Source organism: Artemia franciscana, chromosome 21, assembly GCF_032884065.1.
Source record: "Artemia franciscana chromosome 21, ASM3288406v1, whole genome shotgun sequence".
Classification (NCBI taxonomy): Eukaryota; Metazoa; Arthropoda; class Branchiopoda; order Anostraca; family Artemiidae; genus Artemia; species Artemia franciscana.
Window position 1 is genome coordinate 24,182,685 of NC_088883.1, and position 17,088 is coordinate 24,199,772.

General features: G+C 37.5%; 1 protein-coding gene across 1 annotated transcript in view; it reads right to left on the minus strand.

Annotated features, from left to right (window-relative positions):
• LOC136040711 (catenin delta-2-like) overlaps positions 1-17,088 on the minus strand; it is a 154,962-nt gene that overhangs the window by 83,427 nt on the left and 54,447 nt on the right. The window contains 2 exon segments of the mRNA XM_065725014.1: positions 3,304-3,414; positions 11,718-11,903. Coding sequence (XP_065581086.1) covers positions 3,304-3,414; positions 11,718-11,903 — 297 coding nt within the window.

Here is a 17,088-nt window from a genome sequence, read left to right on the forward strand (position 1 = left end):
GACACGCCTACCAATTTTAATCGTCCTAGCAAGTCCAGAAGCACCAAACTCGCCAAATCACTGAACCACTCCCCCCAACTCCCCCAAAGAGAACGAATCCAGTACGATTCTGTCAATCACGTCTCAAGGACATTTGTTTATTCTATCCACAAAGCTTCATACCGATTCCTTCACTCCAAGTGTTTTTCCAAGATTTCCCCCTCCAACTCCCCCCGATGTCAAAAGGTCTGGTTGGGATTTGAAATAAGAGCTCTGAGACATGAATTCCTTCTAAAAATCAAATTTCATTAAGATCCGATCATCTATTCGTAAGATAAAAATACCCCAATTTTCACGTTTCCCAAGAATTCCGGTTTTCCCCTCCAACTCCCCCCAATGTCACAGGATCTGGTAGGAATTTAAAATTAGAACTTTAAAGCACAAGATCCTTCTAAATATCAAATTTCATTAAGATCTGGTCACCCTTTCGTAAGTTACAAATAGCTTAATTTTCAAAATTACCCCCCCCCCCAATTCCACCAAAGAGAAAGGATCCGGTCCGGTTATGGCAGTCACGTATCTTAGACAGGTTTCTATTCTTCCCATCCAGTTTTATCCTGATCTCACCGTTTTAAGTATTTTCTAAGATTTCCGGTCCCCCCAGCTGCCCCACACCCAATTACGCTTGATCCGGTTGAGATTTAAAATAAGAGATCTGAGTTACGAGGTCCTTCTAAATATGAAGTTTCATGAAGACCCGATCACTCCTTCGTAAGTTAAAAATACGTAATTTTTCTTATTTTTCAGAATTAGCCCCCCCCCCCCAATAGAGCAGATCCGTTCCAATTATGTAAATCACGTATGTAAGACTTCTGCTCTTATTTTTCCCACCAAGTTTCATCCCGATCCCTCCAATCTAAGCGTTTTCTATGATTTTAGGTTCCCCACCCCAAACTTCCCCCAATGTCACCAGATCCGGTCAGGATCTAAAATAAGAGCTTTGAGACACGATATACTTCTAAATATCAAATTTCATTGAGATCCGATCATCCGTTCGTAAGTTAAAAATACCTCTTTTTTCTAATTTTTCAGAATTAACCCCTCCTCCAACTACCCCAAAGAGAACGGATCCGTTCCGGTTATGTCAATCATGTATCTAGGACTTGTGCTTATTTTTCCCTTCAAGTTTCATCCCGATCCCTCCACTCTAAGTGTTTTCAAAGTTTTAGGTTTCCCCCTCCAAACTCCCCCCCCCCCAATGTTACCAGATACGGTCGGGTTTAAAATAAGAGCTCTGAGACACGATATCCTTCTAAATATCAAATTTCATTGAGATTCGATCACCCGTTCGTAAGTTAAAAATACCTAGTTTTTTCTAATTTTTCAGAATTACCCCCCCCCCCCCAACTACCCCAAAGAGAGCGGATCCGTTCTGGTTATGTCAATCATGTATCTAGGACTTGTTCTTAATATTCCCACAAAGTTTCATCCCGATCCCTCCACTCTAAGTTTTTTCCAAGTTTTAGGTTTCCCCCTCCCTACTCCCCCCCAATGTCACCAGATCTGGTCGGGATTTAAAATAAGAGCTCTAAGACACCATATCCTTCTAAACATCAAATTTCTTTGAGATCCGATCACCCGTTCGTAAGTTAAAAATACCTCATTTTTTTAATTTTTCAGAATTACCCCCCACCCCCAACCACCCCAAAGGGAGTGGATCCGTTCCGGTTATGTCAATCATGTATCTAGGACTTGTGCTTATTTTCCCACCAGGTTTCATCCCGATCCCTCCACTCTAAGTTTTTTCCAAGATTTTAGGTTTCCCCCTCCCATATCCCCCCCAATGTCACCAGATCCGGTCGGGATTTAAAATAACAGCTCTGAGACACAATATCCTTCCAAACATCAAAATTCATTAAGATCTGATCAACAGTTCTTAAGTTAAAAATACTTCAATTTTTCTATTTTTTCCGAATTAACCGGCCCCCCACTCCCCCCCCCCCAGATGGGCCCGTCCCCTAATTTAAGCTGGTCCCGTCCCTGATACGCCTCCCAAATTTCATCGTCCTAGCTTACCTGGAAGTGCCTAAAGTAGCAAAACCGGGACCGACAGACCGACAGAATTGGCGATTGCTATGTCACTTGGTTAATACCAGGTGCCATAAAAAGTAGAGTCATGAGAAAGGGTCAAACTTTAGCGTAAAGAGCAGGACGTTTAGGAGGGAACAACCTCTTTCATATACTGAGTCATTTCTTTCGTTTTAAGTTTTAATGTCGCTCCTAACTTTCAGTTGAAAAACCTTTTTTTGTTTAATTATTAGTAAAGACGGTAGGAGTTTGAAAAATGTTAAAAGTAGAATAGCCCAGGCTCAGGGTGGTTTTTCACAGTTAAAAAAAGTTTGGAAGAATAGGAAGAAAAGTCTGCAAAACATGATTAGAACATTAGAAGCTACAGTGATGACAGTGGTCAAATATGGCTCTAAAGCGTGGAATTCCGAAAAGTGGATGAAGATTTGATCGATTTTTTTCTATAGAAATTGCCTACGGATTGTTCTGGGTACCCGGCTGACTGACCGTATTTCAAACAGTAGCCTGTATGAAAAATGTGGTTCAATCCCTCTTTCTAGAACTATAATGAAAGAAAGGTTGAGATGGCTAGGGGATGAAGGATAACAGATTGTCGAAGATTGTCCTCTTAAGCCAACAGTCTAGGGCTAAACAGAAAGCAGGTGATCTTCGTCTTGGGTGGGAGGACGTCATAAAGAAAGATCTAAATGGAATGGGAACTTTCTGGGAGGGTCCAAAAAGGGAGGGTTCGAATAGGTTGGGCTGGCATGTTTATTTCTAGCATGATACAAGTCTTTCATGGAAGACTAAAAAGTGGGCAATTCTGCCTTCAATTTCATCTAACAATAAATAAATATTATACAAGTGAATAATATTTATATATGGTACTATATATTATAATATATAGAACAATATATATGCTATATATATATAATATAACATATAGTATAATATATAATATATAGTATAGTATATAGTATTACAATAAATATTATATATTATAAATATCTGTCTTGGCTTTTTCTACAATTAGTAAAAAACAAATACTACATCAATTTTCTTCACACGGTGAAGCGACAATTAAGATACAACATATTTGTTAAGAACAAACATACTGATGCGCCCAGTCACTTATTACGAAAATAAAAATTTTATAGAGAAAATAAAAAATAACAACTTCATGCTCTGACTAGAAAAAAAGAAAAGCGGAATGACATAATAGACACGAATAAATGAGTGAAAAGTGCTAGGGCTTACTTTGTGCTAAAACTCGGTGTGAGGGTGGTGAATCAGATCTTTCACTAGGAGAAGGTGGGGTAGGTGGTCGTTCAGCGATAAGAGCGGGACTTGGTGCCATGCTATGGTTGGCTAAAATAAAGTAAAACATGCAAAACAGACATAGAACAGAAACAAAACATGCAAACATAATCCATATAGAGGAAGCATCTTATTATAAAATATGTCTTATGATTGTCTGAAATGGGAAGAGAGATCCAAAGGATCCTCCCCTCCTTCAAACCTTTTGACCGGGTTGCAGAATTGAAAAAAATGCACTTTTTGTGATTTCAAGATTTAAACCCCACCCCCATACCACACTCTTGGGAAAACCCCTCAAGATTGCCAACCCCTTCCTCCAAAAGGGGGGATAAAAGTGAGGGGTGTCTAGAAAAATACAACCGCTCTTCGGGTTCAAATCCTCAAAAATACGGTATTTGGTTCAAAGTACGTAATTTCTTATTTCTTCTTTGAACAAAATTGGCCCTTATTTAGCCCAAAAGGGTAATTTAAGCTTCCAAGAAAGAGAACAAAAATGTCAAAGTCATTCAAGTACCATAAAAACATTAAGATTGTTCAACTAGAGTTAAAAATATATTTTCACAAAAGTTTACCATTACATAAAATTACTTCCATTTAAAATTCACTGCAATATCATCTAATATTTTAGAGAAATAAAGAATTACTTCCACATAAAAAAAAGATTGAAGTTTATAGAACAAGAAAGTTGAAGACAGTTGCTCAAGACGGTTGAGGGCTAATGTTCTCCCACATTGTTATACAAAGGAGCCATCAACATCCACTTGCTTGAAACTTATCTCTGATTTGAGGAAAAATACATCATTTAGGTGGATCGGTTTTTAAATGTACTCTGAATTTTCTAGGAGCTTTCTTCATGTTCCAACTTATAACCAAATCTTTTCCTTCAAGATTTCTTTATGAACACAAAATACAGACAAACAAAAACTATTCAAATAGAGCAAACAGAGAGATAAGCTGGAGTCAAAGACTAACCTAATAACAAAATAAATCTTATGATCCACCAAAAAACACAAATTAAATAAAAAAGAGAAATGGGAGGGGAAACAGAACAAAAAATTAAAACGATTATAGCAGGATTAGAGCAGGAGAGGGACAAGGGAGGATCCCGCGGCACGGCAAATTCACGATATATAATGCAAACAAAAATTATAGAATAATAAGTACCTGTCATCAAGGGTAAATAATATATTCTTTTAACTTTTTCTTTAAAAAAGGCTGGCTATTCAGATTTTTTATTTTATTATTTAATTTAAGCCTGTTTGCTGTGGGAAGGATTTAAAATCTCATTAGAAATCTTGTTCTTCTAAAATTTACTAAGGGGAGTCTTTTTGTTTCAAGACGAACTCATATTCTTCATAATTTGGGTTTTTCTTCTATTATTACAAAGGTTAATTTTCATCTCAAAAGATGAGAAGAAGTTCAAGATAAACAGTATATACTTTGCATTAGCAGCGGTCATTAAGGGTTGTTACAACATGAGGGTTTAAAAAAAGGGTATTGTTTCTTTATAAAACACCAAAAGTAACAAATATACTAGTTTAGTTTAACTTGAAGAAAATTATTATGAAAAACTCTCAGTCACCAGCACAACGTTGATCAGTAAGGAAGCGTCAGTAAGTGTTGTCGAGTTCCGTTTTCCACAAAGCTCGCACAGGATAAGGTTACTTACTTATTTCACTTTCGGCGGGAACCAGACGATAATCCAACCTGACTGGCAACAACAGACGATGGGATGACTGACGTAGCCCAACATGATCTGTCAACAGCAGCCTCTTCTGCAATCTTCAGCCAGTCCTTATCCCAACAAGGTCTGTGTCGGAGGGAGCCACCCCAAGGATCCAGGTCATTCTTGAATGTCTGCTAGAGATTCTTTCTTTGGCCGCCTGGTCTCCACCTCCAAGAAGAAAGGGGGTTGCAGATGAGGAAATCGCGGGATATGGTTCCAGCTGGCCGTCGTAGTGTGTCCAGAAATTTAGGTCGTTGTCGTTTTACGATTACCGAGAGAAAGGGGCCTTCTAGGCACGAAACCTTCGAACCTCAGCTTTTGAGATATGATACCATCAGCTGACCCGTAGTATGTGACTCTTGCAGCGATGGTCGAATACTTCTAATGAACGTGTTTCTTTGGCCTTTAAAGACCAAGTTTCACAGGCGTAAAGCAGGATTGATCGAGCAACTGCCTTGTAGACGTTCATTTTCGTTTTGATGCGAATTTCATGTCTATTCCAAAGCAACTTCTTCATGCTTGTGAAGACACTCCATGCCTTTCCTATTCGAGCTCTAACGTCAGCTTCTGCACCTCCAATCGGTTTTAGGATAGAAGCAAGGTAGCAGAACTTTCAATAGTCTCGATGGTTTCGCCCTCCAGTCGGATATCTGGGTGGTTTAGGGCGTTTGCTTTCATGACTTTTGTTTCAGACTTGCTGATCATGAGACAAGTCTTCTTTTATGTACAGGAGACATCGTTGACCATCTTTTTGAGCTCAACCGAAGAGCTACTCATGAGACCCAAATCGTTTGCGATGTCACGGCTCTGTCAGGGCGATCGGGCTGTCTTCTCTCTGACCGACGACAAACCCTTTATGGGTGCGAAGCGAAATCGTCATTATCCAGTCCATTATGTAATTGAACAGAGTTGGCAAAAGGGGGAACCCTTCTTTGACCCCTGAGTCAACGTCAAATTTCGTTGCTTTGCCGTCGACAGTTGGGACTCTCGTAACAATAGACTCATAGGCTCCTTTGAGTATCTCGATCAATTCTGCTGGAACACTGTCTTCCACCATGATCTTCCAAAGCTCGGTCCTGATAAGGGAGTCAAAAGCGGCAACAAAATCGATGAAGGTGATGATAGCAGACAATTGAAATCTCTCGCTCTGCTGTAGGATAAGGCGGAGGGTAAGAATATGTTCTAGACGGCCCCTGTCAGGTCTGAAACCTGCTTGTTCTGGTCCTGTCAACTTGTCTCGGGCGTTCTTGAAACGGTTGAGAACAATTATGCTAATGACCTTCATGGCACGGTCTATTAGTGACATACCACGGTAGTTCGGGCAGACTGTCGCGTCTCCCTTTTTATGTACCGGTATAACTACTGAGAGTTTCCAATCTTTTGGGAGTTTCTTTGTCGTCCATATCGCAACTAGCAAGTCTTTCAGCTGACATAATGGTGTGGGGGATGACTTATACATCTCTGCCAAGACGCAATCCTCTCCGGGGGCTTTGTTAGTTTTCATGATTTTCAGTGCCCACAGAACATCAGCAAATGACGGTGGTTGTAGATCTATCTGGTAGGGCCCCTTTGATACGCTCTGGAAATCGGGTAGATCATACGAAGCTTTTGTGGGATTAAGGAGCTCGTAGAAATGCTCTTTCCATCTCTCAAGGCGGTCTTTTTACGTCTGAATAAGGTTGTCCATTTTTTTCAGGGAGGCCGTGGAAACGGACGACTTGCCCGTCACTTCCCTTAGTAGCTTGAATGTTTTCCTAAGGTTATGCAATATGCAATTCTGCTGCATGTTGCATATAAGAAGCCATTTGCGATCAGTATTTCTCCCTGTCGCTACAGGCAGACTGCTTTACCAGCTTGCGAGCATTTTTTTTAGGGGTTCTTTAGGGCTACTGAGAAGAGGCCGTTTCTTTTCCACTAGCTCAATTGTGGTGCCCAAGATCCGGAGCCTTTGTTTTCTCTTAGCGTGACCAAGAAGCTGTTCAGCAGCCTCTTGTGTCAGGACTCTCAGCTTGAACCATCGGTCTACGATGTCACTGTAGTCAGTAAGGGCCTCAAATCGGTTGCTAAGCTGTAGCTCCAAATCAGCTCTGATCTACGGACTCAGTAGTTTTGATACATCAAACCGACGAGTTTTTATCCTCTTTCTGTGGGTGATTAGTCTTTGACTGAATTTACAGATGAGAAGAAAGTGATCGGAGCCGTTTGTTGAGTCTGTATCTGCGTCTCTGTAGACTTTTACATCCAGACATAAGCTCCTCGACGTTTTCTGACACGGAAGTGGTCGATCTGGGCTTTGGTGAGCCCGTAGTTAGATCTCCAGGTCACAAGGTGGAGCTTCTTGTGCTCGAAATGGGTGTTAACCAGACATAGGTTATTGTATTTGGCAAGCTGTAGCAACCTCTCGCCGTTCGAGCATCTATCTCCGATGATATGGCGTCCAATCACTCCTTCTGTGTTTCCAGCTGATTTACAGATCCTTGTGTTAAAGTAACCAACGACAAATAGTACGTCGCATCGTGGGACAGAGTCAAGTATTCTCTGCAGCTCAAAGTAGAACGCATCTTTGGCGTCGTCAGGGCAATTTCAGATAGGCACGTAGACAGACAAAATAGTCACGTTACTAGTTCAGTCTCAGGGTACAGATTCTTGCTGACACTGGTTGCCAAGAGATGACAGATGATGCTTAAGGTCGGTCTAGAGCTGTAAAATTTAAATGTTTCGAAATCCATGAGGTCAACTGATAAATAGCACCATCGCCAGATCATTGGCAACGAGGCTTCGACTTAAATTTTACGACTCAAAACCACGTAATGGTCGTCAAATAAAGGGATCCACAGAGGCGGTTTTAGGGGGGAGGGTTCAGTTGCGCTGGGCGCAGAAATTTTATTGGCGCAAAATTTCGAATAAATGAACTAATGGCTACAATCATTTTGAACCTTTTGAAATTTTATTACTATTAAAATAAAGTAAGGTGCGCAGTTGGCAGTAAGTTTAAGCAAATTGAATTCGAATTTTTCATTTTTTCCAGAAGCAGTCAATTGGGACGAGATAATTAATAATTTTGTGAAGGTTGAAGTACGTAAAGTCAGATTTAAATAAATGTAAAACTTTGTTTATATATGAAAAATTTGTTAAAATTTGGTCTGAAAATTTTGTTAAAGTTTTGCCTAAAAATTTTGGGATACATGGGGGCGAAAGAGGCGCTAATTAAGATTCTGTCACGGGTGCAAGAGAGGCCAGAATCGCCACTTGAGATCCAAAAACCCCTAGGTGAAAATATGGTACATCTGCACAAAATAGGCACATACAAGGACAATAAGAGGACGATAAGGAATAATAGACAGATCTGACTACCCTGAGGCAAAAATAAGTAAGGTCAAACAGTTCGTGGTAACGAACTGTAGTAAGGAGCGACCCGGCTCAATAGTAACCAAAACTCTAAAATATTAAATTTTCATATCAATAGCTATATCAAAAGAATGAAATTTCAATGCTGATTTTAAATATATAAATTTAATCAAGTTTAGTTTTACCCATCAAAAGTTACGAGCCTGAGAAAATTTGCCTTATTTTAGAAAATAGGGGGAATCAACCCCTAAAAGTCATAGAATCTGAACGAAAATCGCACCATCAGATTCAGCGTATCAGAGAACCCTATTTTAGAAGTTTCAAGCTCCTATCTACAAAAATGTGGAATTTTGTATTTTTTGCCAGAAGGCAGATCACGGATGCGTGTTTATTTGTTTGTTTGTTGTTTTTTCCCAGGGGTGATCGTATCGACCCAGTGGCCCTAGAATCCTGCTAGAGGGCTCATTCTAGCGGAAATGAAAAGTTCTAGTGCCCTTTTTAAGTGGCCAAAAAAATTGGAGGGCACCTAGGCCCCCTCCCACGCTAATTATTTTCCCAACGTCACCAAATCAAAATTCTGAGATAGCCATTTTATTCAGCGTAGTCAAAAAACCTTATAACTATGTCTTTGGGGACAACTTACTCCCCCACAGTCCCCGTGGGAGGGGCTACAAGTTACAAACTTTGACCAGTGCTTATATATAGTAATGGTTATTTGGAAGTGTACAGACGTTTTCAGGGTGATTTTTAGGTTGGGGGAGGTTGAGAAGAGGCGGGTATGTTGGGGAAGTTTTCCTTGGAGGAATTTGTCATGGGGGAAGAAAATTTTCATGAAGGAAGCGCAGGATTTACTAGCATTATTAAAAAAAAAAAAAAAAACGAAAAAACAAATATGAAAAAGTTTTTTCAACTGAAAGTAAGGAGAAGCATTAAAACTTAAAACGAACTGAAATTATTACGCATATGATGGGCTCACCTCCTCCTAATACCTCGCTCTTTACGCAAAAGTATTTTTAGTAATTTTAACTATTTATTCTACGGCTTCTGTGATTCAGGGGTAATTCTTAAGAAATTGGGACAAAATTTAAGCTTGATTGTAAAGAGCGAGGTACTGACGAGGGGGTGAACCCCTTCATATACGTAATAAAAACATGAGAATACAGAAGTTTGTTACGTAAGGTAATTTGTAAGTTACGTACATCTTTTACTAAGAACAACATTCGTAAAAAAAATTAAAGTTCTAATTACCTTTTTAAGTAACCAAAAAATCGGAGGGCAACTAGGCCTCCTCCTCCGCTCCTTTTTTCTCAAAATCATTCGATCAAAACTGTGAGAAAGCCATTTAGCAAAAAAAATTAATATGCAAATTTCGTTTTAGTTATTCATCTGCGGAGAGCCAAAATCAAAACATGCATTGATTCAAAAACGTTCAGAAATTAAATTAAAAAAAAAACAAGTTTTTTAACGAAAGTAAGGAACGACATTAAAACTTAAAACGAACAGAAATTACTTCGTATATGAAAAGGGATGCTTCCTCATCAACGCCCCGCTCTTTACGCTAAAGTGTTTTACTGTTTTAAAAAGTAGGGTTAAGAGAAAGAGTCAAACTTTAGCGTAAAGAGCTGGGCGTTGATGAGGAACCATCCCCTTTCATATACGAAGTAATATCTGTTCGTTTTAAGTTTTAATGTCGCTCCTTACTTTCCGTAAAAAAACTTGTTTTTTTAATATTTAATGCACAGCAAGGTTTCGCAGACCGTCTTAGTTAACTCGCAAATGCTGTAGCTCGTTAATTATACACACGCAAAGGGGGCTCAAGTCCCCTGATATAGCTTTTACAGCATTCAGAATCTGTAACTTATAATTCGGGTAGAGTCAGCTTTATATTTTACTGAATTCAAAACTCTGATCGTATCCTCCAGAACAACATTTTAAATTAAAAATCTTTCGTTATTCATATGAAATCAAATAGCATAAATCAATCAAATATCATAATGAAAAATCATTGGCATTTTAAGCTGCTTTCCTGATTACCCTTAAGAATAGCAGGTAATTGAAAAAATAAATTATTAAAAATTTCAAAAAGAATTTTGAAATCCTTTGAAAATGACTTCACCTGACAATTCGTATTTTCAAATTCCTTTGTTGTTTATAATATGAAAATAATTAGCAGAGCAAGAGGAACTGCAAAATGGTGCTCCACCGGTAAATAATACTCGGAGTTCATATCTTTCAGAGAAATACTGACAAATACTTCCTCGACATGAACTTTATCACACACCAAGTATTAACATGCTTGGTGAAAAGATTCAAGAAAATTAGTTACTCATTTTTTTCACTAGATGTCTCTGTCAATTTGCTAAAAAAAGATGAGTGAAACAGTACTAAAAGTTACGAACCTCTAGGGAAAAATTCGAATTTTCCTCTCGGGTTCTCGGAGATAGATAAAGAGAGGGGGTGCTTCTTGGGTTCAAGAGACGTGAAAATATTATTTTTGATAAAATAGTCAAATATCTCCTTTTGATTGAAATCCTTTGAGCAACCAGCTATTCAAGGCAATAAACACCTGTTTTATTTTATGCCGGCACTATTAATAGGGCAATGTCATGGGACATATTTGAAACACATATTGTTGATGCTTACACAGATTTCTCACTTCAATATTTTAGCCAACCCCAAAAGCAATCCAATCAGATGACTGGCTTCCTAAAAGTTGACGATATCCAATGATATTGAGGGGCAGAGCGTTTTCCAATCCAACGACATTACACGGGCAGGTTAGTTTTGTTAGATAGCCAATGTAATTGAGGAACACTTCGGCCCATGTATTTTGTTACGAGTGAGATATTTGGTGAAACCTAGTGGATAATCAGTGTTTGAAATACATGGGACATACCCTCGCTTTTTCAGTTTTGCATTTAGACTCAAAGACACCAAGAGCTTCAGTTTCCACTTCAACGGTTATCGCCATACTAGCATAATACCCACGATCAGCACCAAAAATGCCAAATGCTTTCTAGGGGACCATAGTATAACAATTATCATTTTTCAAAATTTCCTTCTATTCATTTTCGTAATTTCACTAGCAGTAGTAATATCAGGGAAAAGAAAAAATAGATTAGTATCCTACACTTCCACAGTAATGTCATCGCACTAGTATTTGGGGGGGGGGGGTATTTCCGACTTTAAAAAATAAAGAAAGAGGATGAAAAAAAAGACAGAGTGTAAAATCTGACAACGGTACAGACAATATTAAACATATAAGACTTTGACAACGTACCTTTTGGGTCAACACCATACACTCCAGCCATATCGAGAGGATAGCCTGTCGAGTCAGCATATCCAGCATAAGATCCAGAGCCTAGTCCATGCTGGTACACGTAATCGCTTCTTGAACCGAGGGGTGGATATCCATCATGATCCCCGTACCTCTGCGAGGCTCGGTATTCAGGATAACGTCTAGAGCCTAAAAAAATAAATCTCTTGATGGAAATCATATGAAAACATGAAGATTAAAATCGTGTGGAAGAGCTTCAAAGAGATCCACCCAATCAATTCATTCGAAGTAGTTAAAAAAAAAAGGCCAAAGACAAAGTTGATGATCAAATGTCATTTGGCTGATATGACCTTTGACCAAAATTGTACTTGATACAGTACTTGGGCATATATGACAGGAAAAGCCAAAAACAGATACAGCATTACTTCTTGAGAAAAAACCCTTTGGAGGCAATAATTTTTTTTATCGTTGATTCTTTTTGTGCCTTATAGAATTGGTTTGAGGAAAAAAAGGAAACCTACCACTTTTCAGCAGCAACTGGTAATGGGCAGATAAAACATCATTAGACCGTCGGGAGCTTACAACCGTGATTGCAAAACATTGCAAAAACATGATTGTAAAGACAAAAGGATGGGGTGTGAAAATGATCTTTACGGGCAATTTTACAAATGTGATCTGAGTAAGATTTAGAAAAAATGATGGTCTATTCAAAAAGGGGTGGCAAATCGTGTTTAAAATTCAAGAGGCAGCGAACTGTAGTAAGGAGCGACGAAGCTAAATAGTAACCAAAACTCTAAAAACACAGGATTTTGATACCAATAGTTACATCAAAAGAATCCCATTTTTAAGCTGATTTTCAATATATAAGTTTCATCAAGTTTAGTCTTACCCATCAAAAGTAACGAGCCAGAGAAAATTTGCCTTATTTTAGAAAACAGGGGAAAACACCCCCTAAAAGTCATAGAATCTTAAGAAAAATCACACCATCAGATTCAGCGCATCAGAGAACACTACAGTAGAAGTTTCAAGCTCCTATCTACAAATATGCAAAATTTTGTATTTTTAGCCAGAAGACAGAACACGGATGCGTGTTTATTTGTTTATTTGTTTGTTGTTTTTTCGGAGGTGATTGTATCGACCCAGTGGTCCCAGAATGTCACGAAAGGACCCATTATACCGGAAGTTAAGTTCTAGTGCCCTTTTTAAGTGACCAAAAAAATCGGAGGGCACCTAGGCCCTCTCCCAAGCTCATTTTTTCCCAAAGTCACCGGATCAAAATTTTGAGATGGTCATTTTGTTCAGCATAGTCGAAAAGCCTAAGAACTATGTCTTTGGGGACGACTTAATCCCCCACAGTCCCCGGGGGAGGGGCTGCAAGTTACAAACTTTGACCATTTTTTACACAAAGTAATGGTTTTTAGAAAGTGTACTGACATTTTCAGGGGGACTTTTTCGCGTTGGGGGTGGGTCAGGGGGAGGGGGTTACATGGGAGTATCTTTCCATTGAGGAATGTATCATGAGAGAAGAGAATTTCCATGAAGGGGGCGCAGGATCTTCAAGCATTATTAAAAAATACAATGAGAAAATAAATAAAAAATTTTTTCTCCAACTGGAAGTAAGGAGCAGCATTAAAACTTAAAACGAACGGAAATTATAACGTATATATGGGCGTTCGTGTCCTCCTCAATACCTCGCTCTTTACTCTTAAGTATTTTTAGTAATTTCAACTATTCATTACACGGGATTTGTGATTCAGGGGTCATTCTTAAAGAATTGGGACAAATTTCAAGCTTTAGTGTAAAGAGCGAGGTATTGACAAGGGGGCAAACCCCCTCATATACGTAATAAAAATATACAAACATAGATGTGCGTTACGTAAGTTAATTGGTAAGTTAAGTACATTTATTACTAATAACAACGTTCGTAAAAAAATAAAAAGTTCTAGTTGCATTTTGAAGTAACCGAAAGTTGGAGGGCAACTAGGCCTCCTCCCGGGCCCCTTTTTTTACCAAAATCGCCCGATCAAAACTATGAGAAAGCCATTTAGCCAAAAAAAATTGATATGCAAGTTTCATTTTAGTTAGTCAAGTCAGGCGAGCCAAAATCAAAACATACATTAATTCAAAAAGTTCAGAAATTAAATATATAAAAAACGAGTTTTTTCCACTTTAAGTAAGGAGCGACACTAAAACTCAAAACGAACAGAAATTATTCTTTATATGAAAGGGACTATCACCTCCTCAACGTTTCGCTCTTTACACTAAAGTTTTTTTATTGTTTTAAAAAGTCGAACTGTGACAAAGATTCAAACTTTAGCGTAGAGAGCGGGATGTTGAGGAGAGGACAGCCCCTTTCGTATTTGGAATAATTTCTGTTCGTTTTAAGTTTTAATGTCGCTCCTTGCTTTCAGTGGAAAAGAACTTTTTTTTTTTTTTTTAATAAGACTTCATTACCAAGTAAAAGACAGTTAATGCAACAATGGAACATTCCACAAATGTTTTGTGGAATTTTTTTTTATGTCCCTTTTAGATTTTTTTCTGGCTTGTCTTTGCTTAAGTTTAGTTTAGTTTGACCAGTTTTTATCTTTTTTAACTTTATAACTGACTTTTTACAATTAAATTACTGACTCACAAATCATTATTCATTGTGATTTTTATTTTTGCCAGTTTCCGTGTAATCATACCACATGACTATCACATAGCGATAGTGATTTTTTTTAAATAAATGTCTCTTATCTTACTCTATTGTTTCCTTATTTTTTCTCTCTTATTTTTCTTTTATTGACAGAGCTAATTCAGCTTGCATTTCTTTCTATTTATTGCTATTCGCTTTTCTCAAAACACTTTCTACAGAGATTTATGGATGACAATACTTGCAAGAGCATAAAGCTCTAACTGATTTTTCTTCTTTTTACGTGTTGCATTAATCAACTTCATCCCTAAATAATAAAAAAACCTGAGTTTTCCTTTCCATTTTCTATGGTAAATTTTTCAATTTACATGAAACAAAATCTGTATCTACTCCCTTTGCCTCAGAGACAACAATTTGTGGTGAGGGGGGGGGACTGGGAATGACATTTGCTCCCCTTCTTAGATTTTTGCCCACCCCTAATATTTTGAAAAATATCTTTTTGGGTATTTTTATTTTTAAAATGCCCTTTTTAGTTTTTCCGTTGAAAAAGTTTACAAAAACCGCAAAATTACTTTCCTAGATTTGAAAAAAAAAATGTTTTTCCCCTTCCCTATATTCTTGTAATCTGACCCCATAGCTTTGCCCTAAGATTTGCTAATGACTTGAATCTTGGAAAATTCCAAAAGATTGTAATACTCCTAGGGTTAGAAACATTTATAAGCTATGCATTTGCATAAATAACTATAAAAAAGAAAAACTTTAATTTAAGGAAACAAAGACTTGGTAAGCATATTTAAAAAAAGCTATTTATTAAATACGTTTTCTGCAGTTAGGGATTTTGATATTTTTTTTTTTTCTGTTAAACAACCTTTCAATCTCTTTCCTATTTGTTAAAAAATGAGTTAACTTTTCAAATATTTTCTTCTTTGAGAATAGAAGCAAACACATATTTTGAATATCCAGCATTATTCCCAAGCGTAACTTTTGACATTTACCTTGTTTGAATTGTAGTCAAGTGAAGAAGATTGTGACAACATATTATTGGATGACAAATTGCAACGAGTTTTGAAGTTTTAAAAATGTGAGGACGGAAGTGTGTTATAAAAAAACATAAATACAAAATACAGGTTGAAAAAAATACAGGTAAGGATTTGGAAATCCTCAGAATTTACAGATTGGATTGAAAAATTGGATTTTGCAATTTTTGATATTTGTGCATCTTTCTGACAGCCAGAATAATTTATGAAAAAGTAAGCAAAGAAAATATATTTTAGATAGAAACATAATTTTAGAAAAAATAGAACATATGTAAATTACGAAAAATACCATAAGTACCTAAGTACATAAACAATTACATAAATACAAAATAAGGTACTTGTGTGATATACCCCCTACCTAATATTCTTCTAATATGTTTTTCTGAAGCTCAATCCTAATGAAAAATACCTAAGTATGATAAAAATATAAAATCTTAGAAACCAATTTGAGCTATATATTCTGCATATCATTTAGTAAGAATTGTTCTCTAACTTCACACTGTTTAGATACTTCACCCCTTCCCCTAATGTGCAAATATATAGTCCGAATTATATATTTTCCATCTATTCTGTCACTTCTTTGTCTTGTCTCACGCTAAGCTGAAAGAAACTAACAAAAACCGGTTCTGCAGTGCGTCAATGAATGAACAACTTGAGCGATAGGAGATTTATCCTACAAGCACCCAAAATAAATATACAAGTACATAAACAAGTACCCAAAATTTCCCTTAGAACCTGATTGGTGGTATAACCACTAATCTATAGTACATCTCTAAACCTCTAAATATGGTTGAACCATACATTCATTGCTTATAACAATAGTTTTCCAAATAATACCCTATAAAACCATTAGTGTGAATGATCATACCCTTGTTTACGTGACGGTTTAAATTACTCAGTTTGAAAGTCGTGTAGTAAGAACCTAACCTTTAGTTAGCGTTTGCTCCTTTTAGTATATTCGTCTACACAACCTTACAAATGGAATTCGTCTTACGACCTTACATTGACATACAAATAGGAGACAAAGAGTGAAAATGCCTAAAGTTTAAAAATCCTTTTTATTTCTCCCCTAGCTGTCAGGGGTGCCAACTCACGACACTTTAGGGGGGAGGGGTTATCGAAGATATGAAAAAATTATTTTCAAGTTCTAGTTGTTGTTTTTTTCTTTAGTAGAAACAAATAAAACACACAAAAATATTCAAATATTTTTCAATCTTGTTCAGATCATTTGAGAGCTAGTTAACTAATTATATGGCTCACATTGGAAGAAAGTTAATTTAGACTCATTCATTAGAAATGTACACGCCTCAGATCGTGACATGAGACAATCGCCACGTGTAGCCTACACCTGCAACGGCTACTATAAACAACTTATTGCAGCACCTTGCAGCGCCTCCTGAGGTCAATGCAGCTGAGCACTTTCATCCTTTAGACTCAAATCATAGCTTCAATCTACCCCCCCCCATGGGGTTTCTACTTTTTTTAATTTATTTTTTCTTATAACTTCTTTGCCTCTATAACCTCTTTCTTTCCAACCTATTCGTCAGGGGCGTAATTTGTTATGGAATGGAGGAGGGGGCAATTACCCCTCCCAGACCTCGGTCCCCCAGACCTGAGTTTGCCCGCCCAACTGAAATTTAGTTTCTTGAAAAATCTTGTCAAACTAACATAAGCCTGCACAATTCAAGCATCAACAGAAACGATC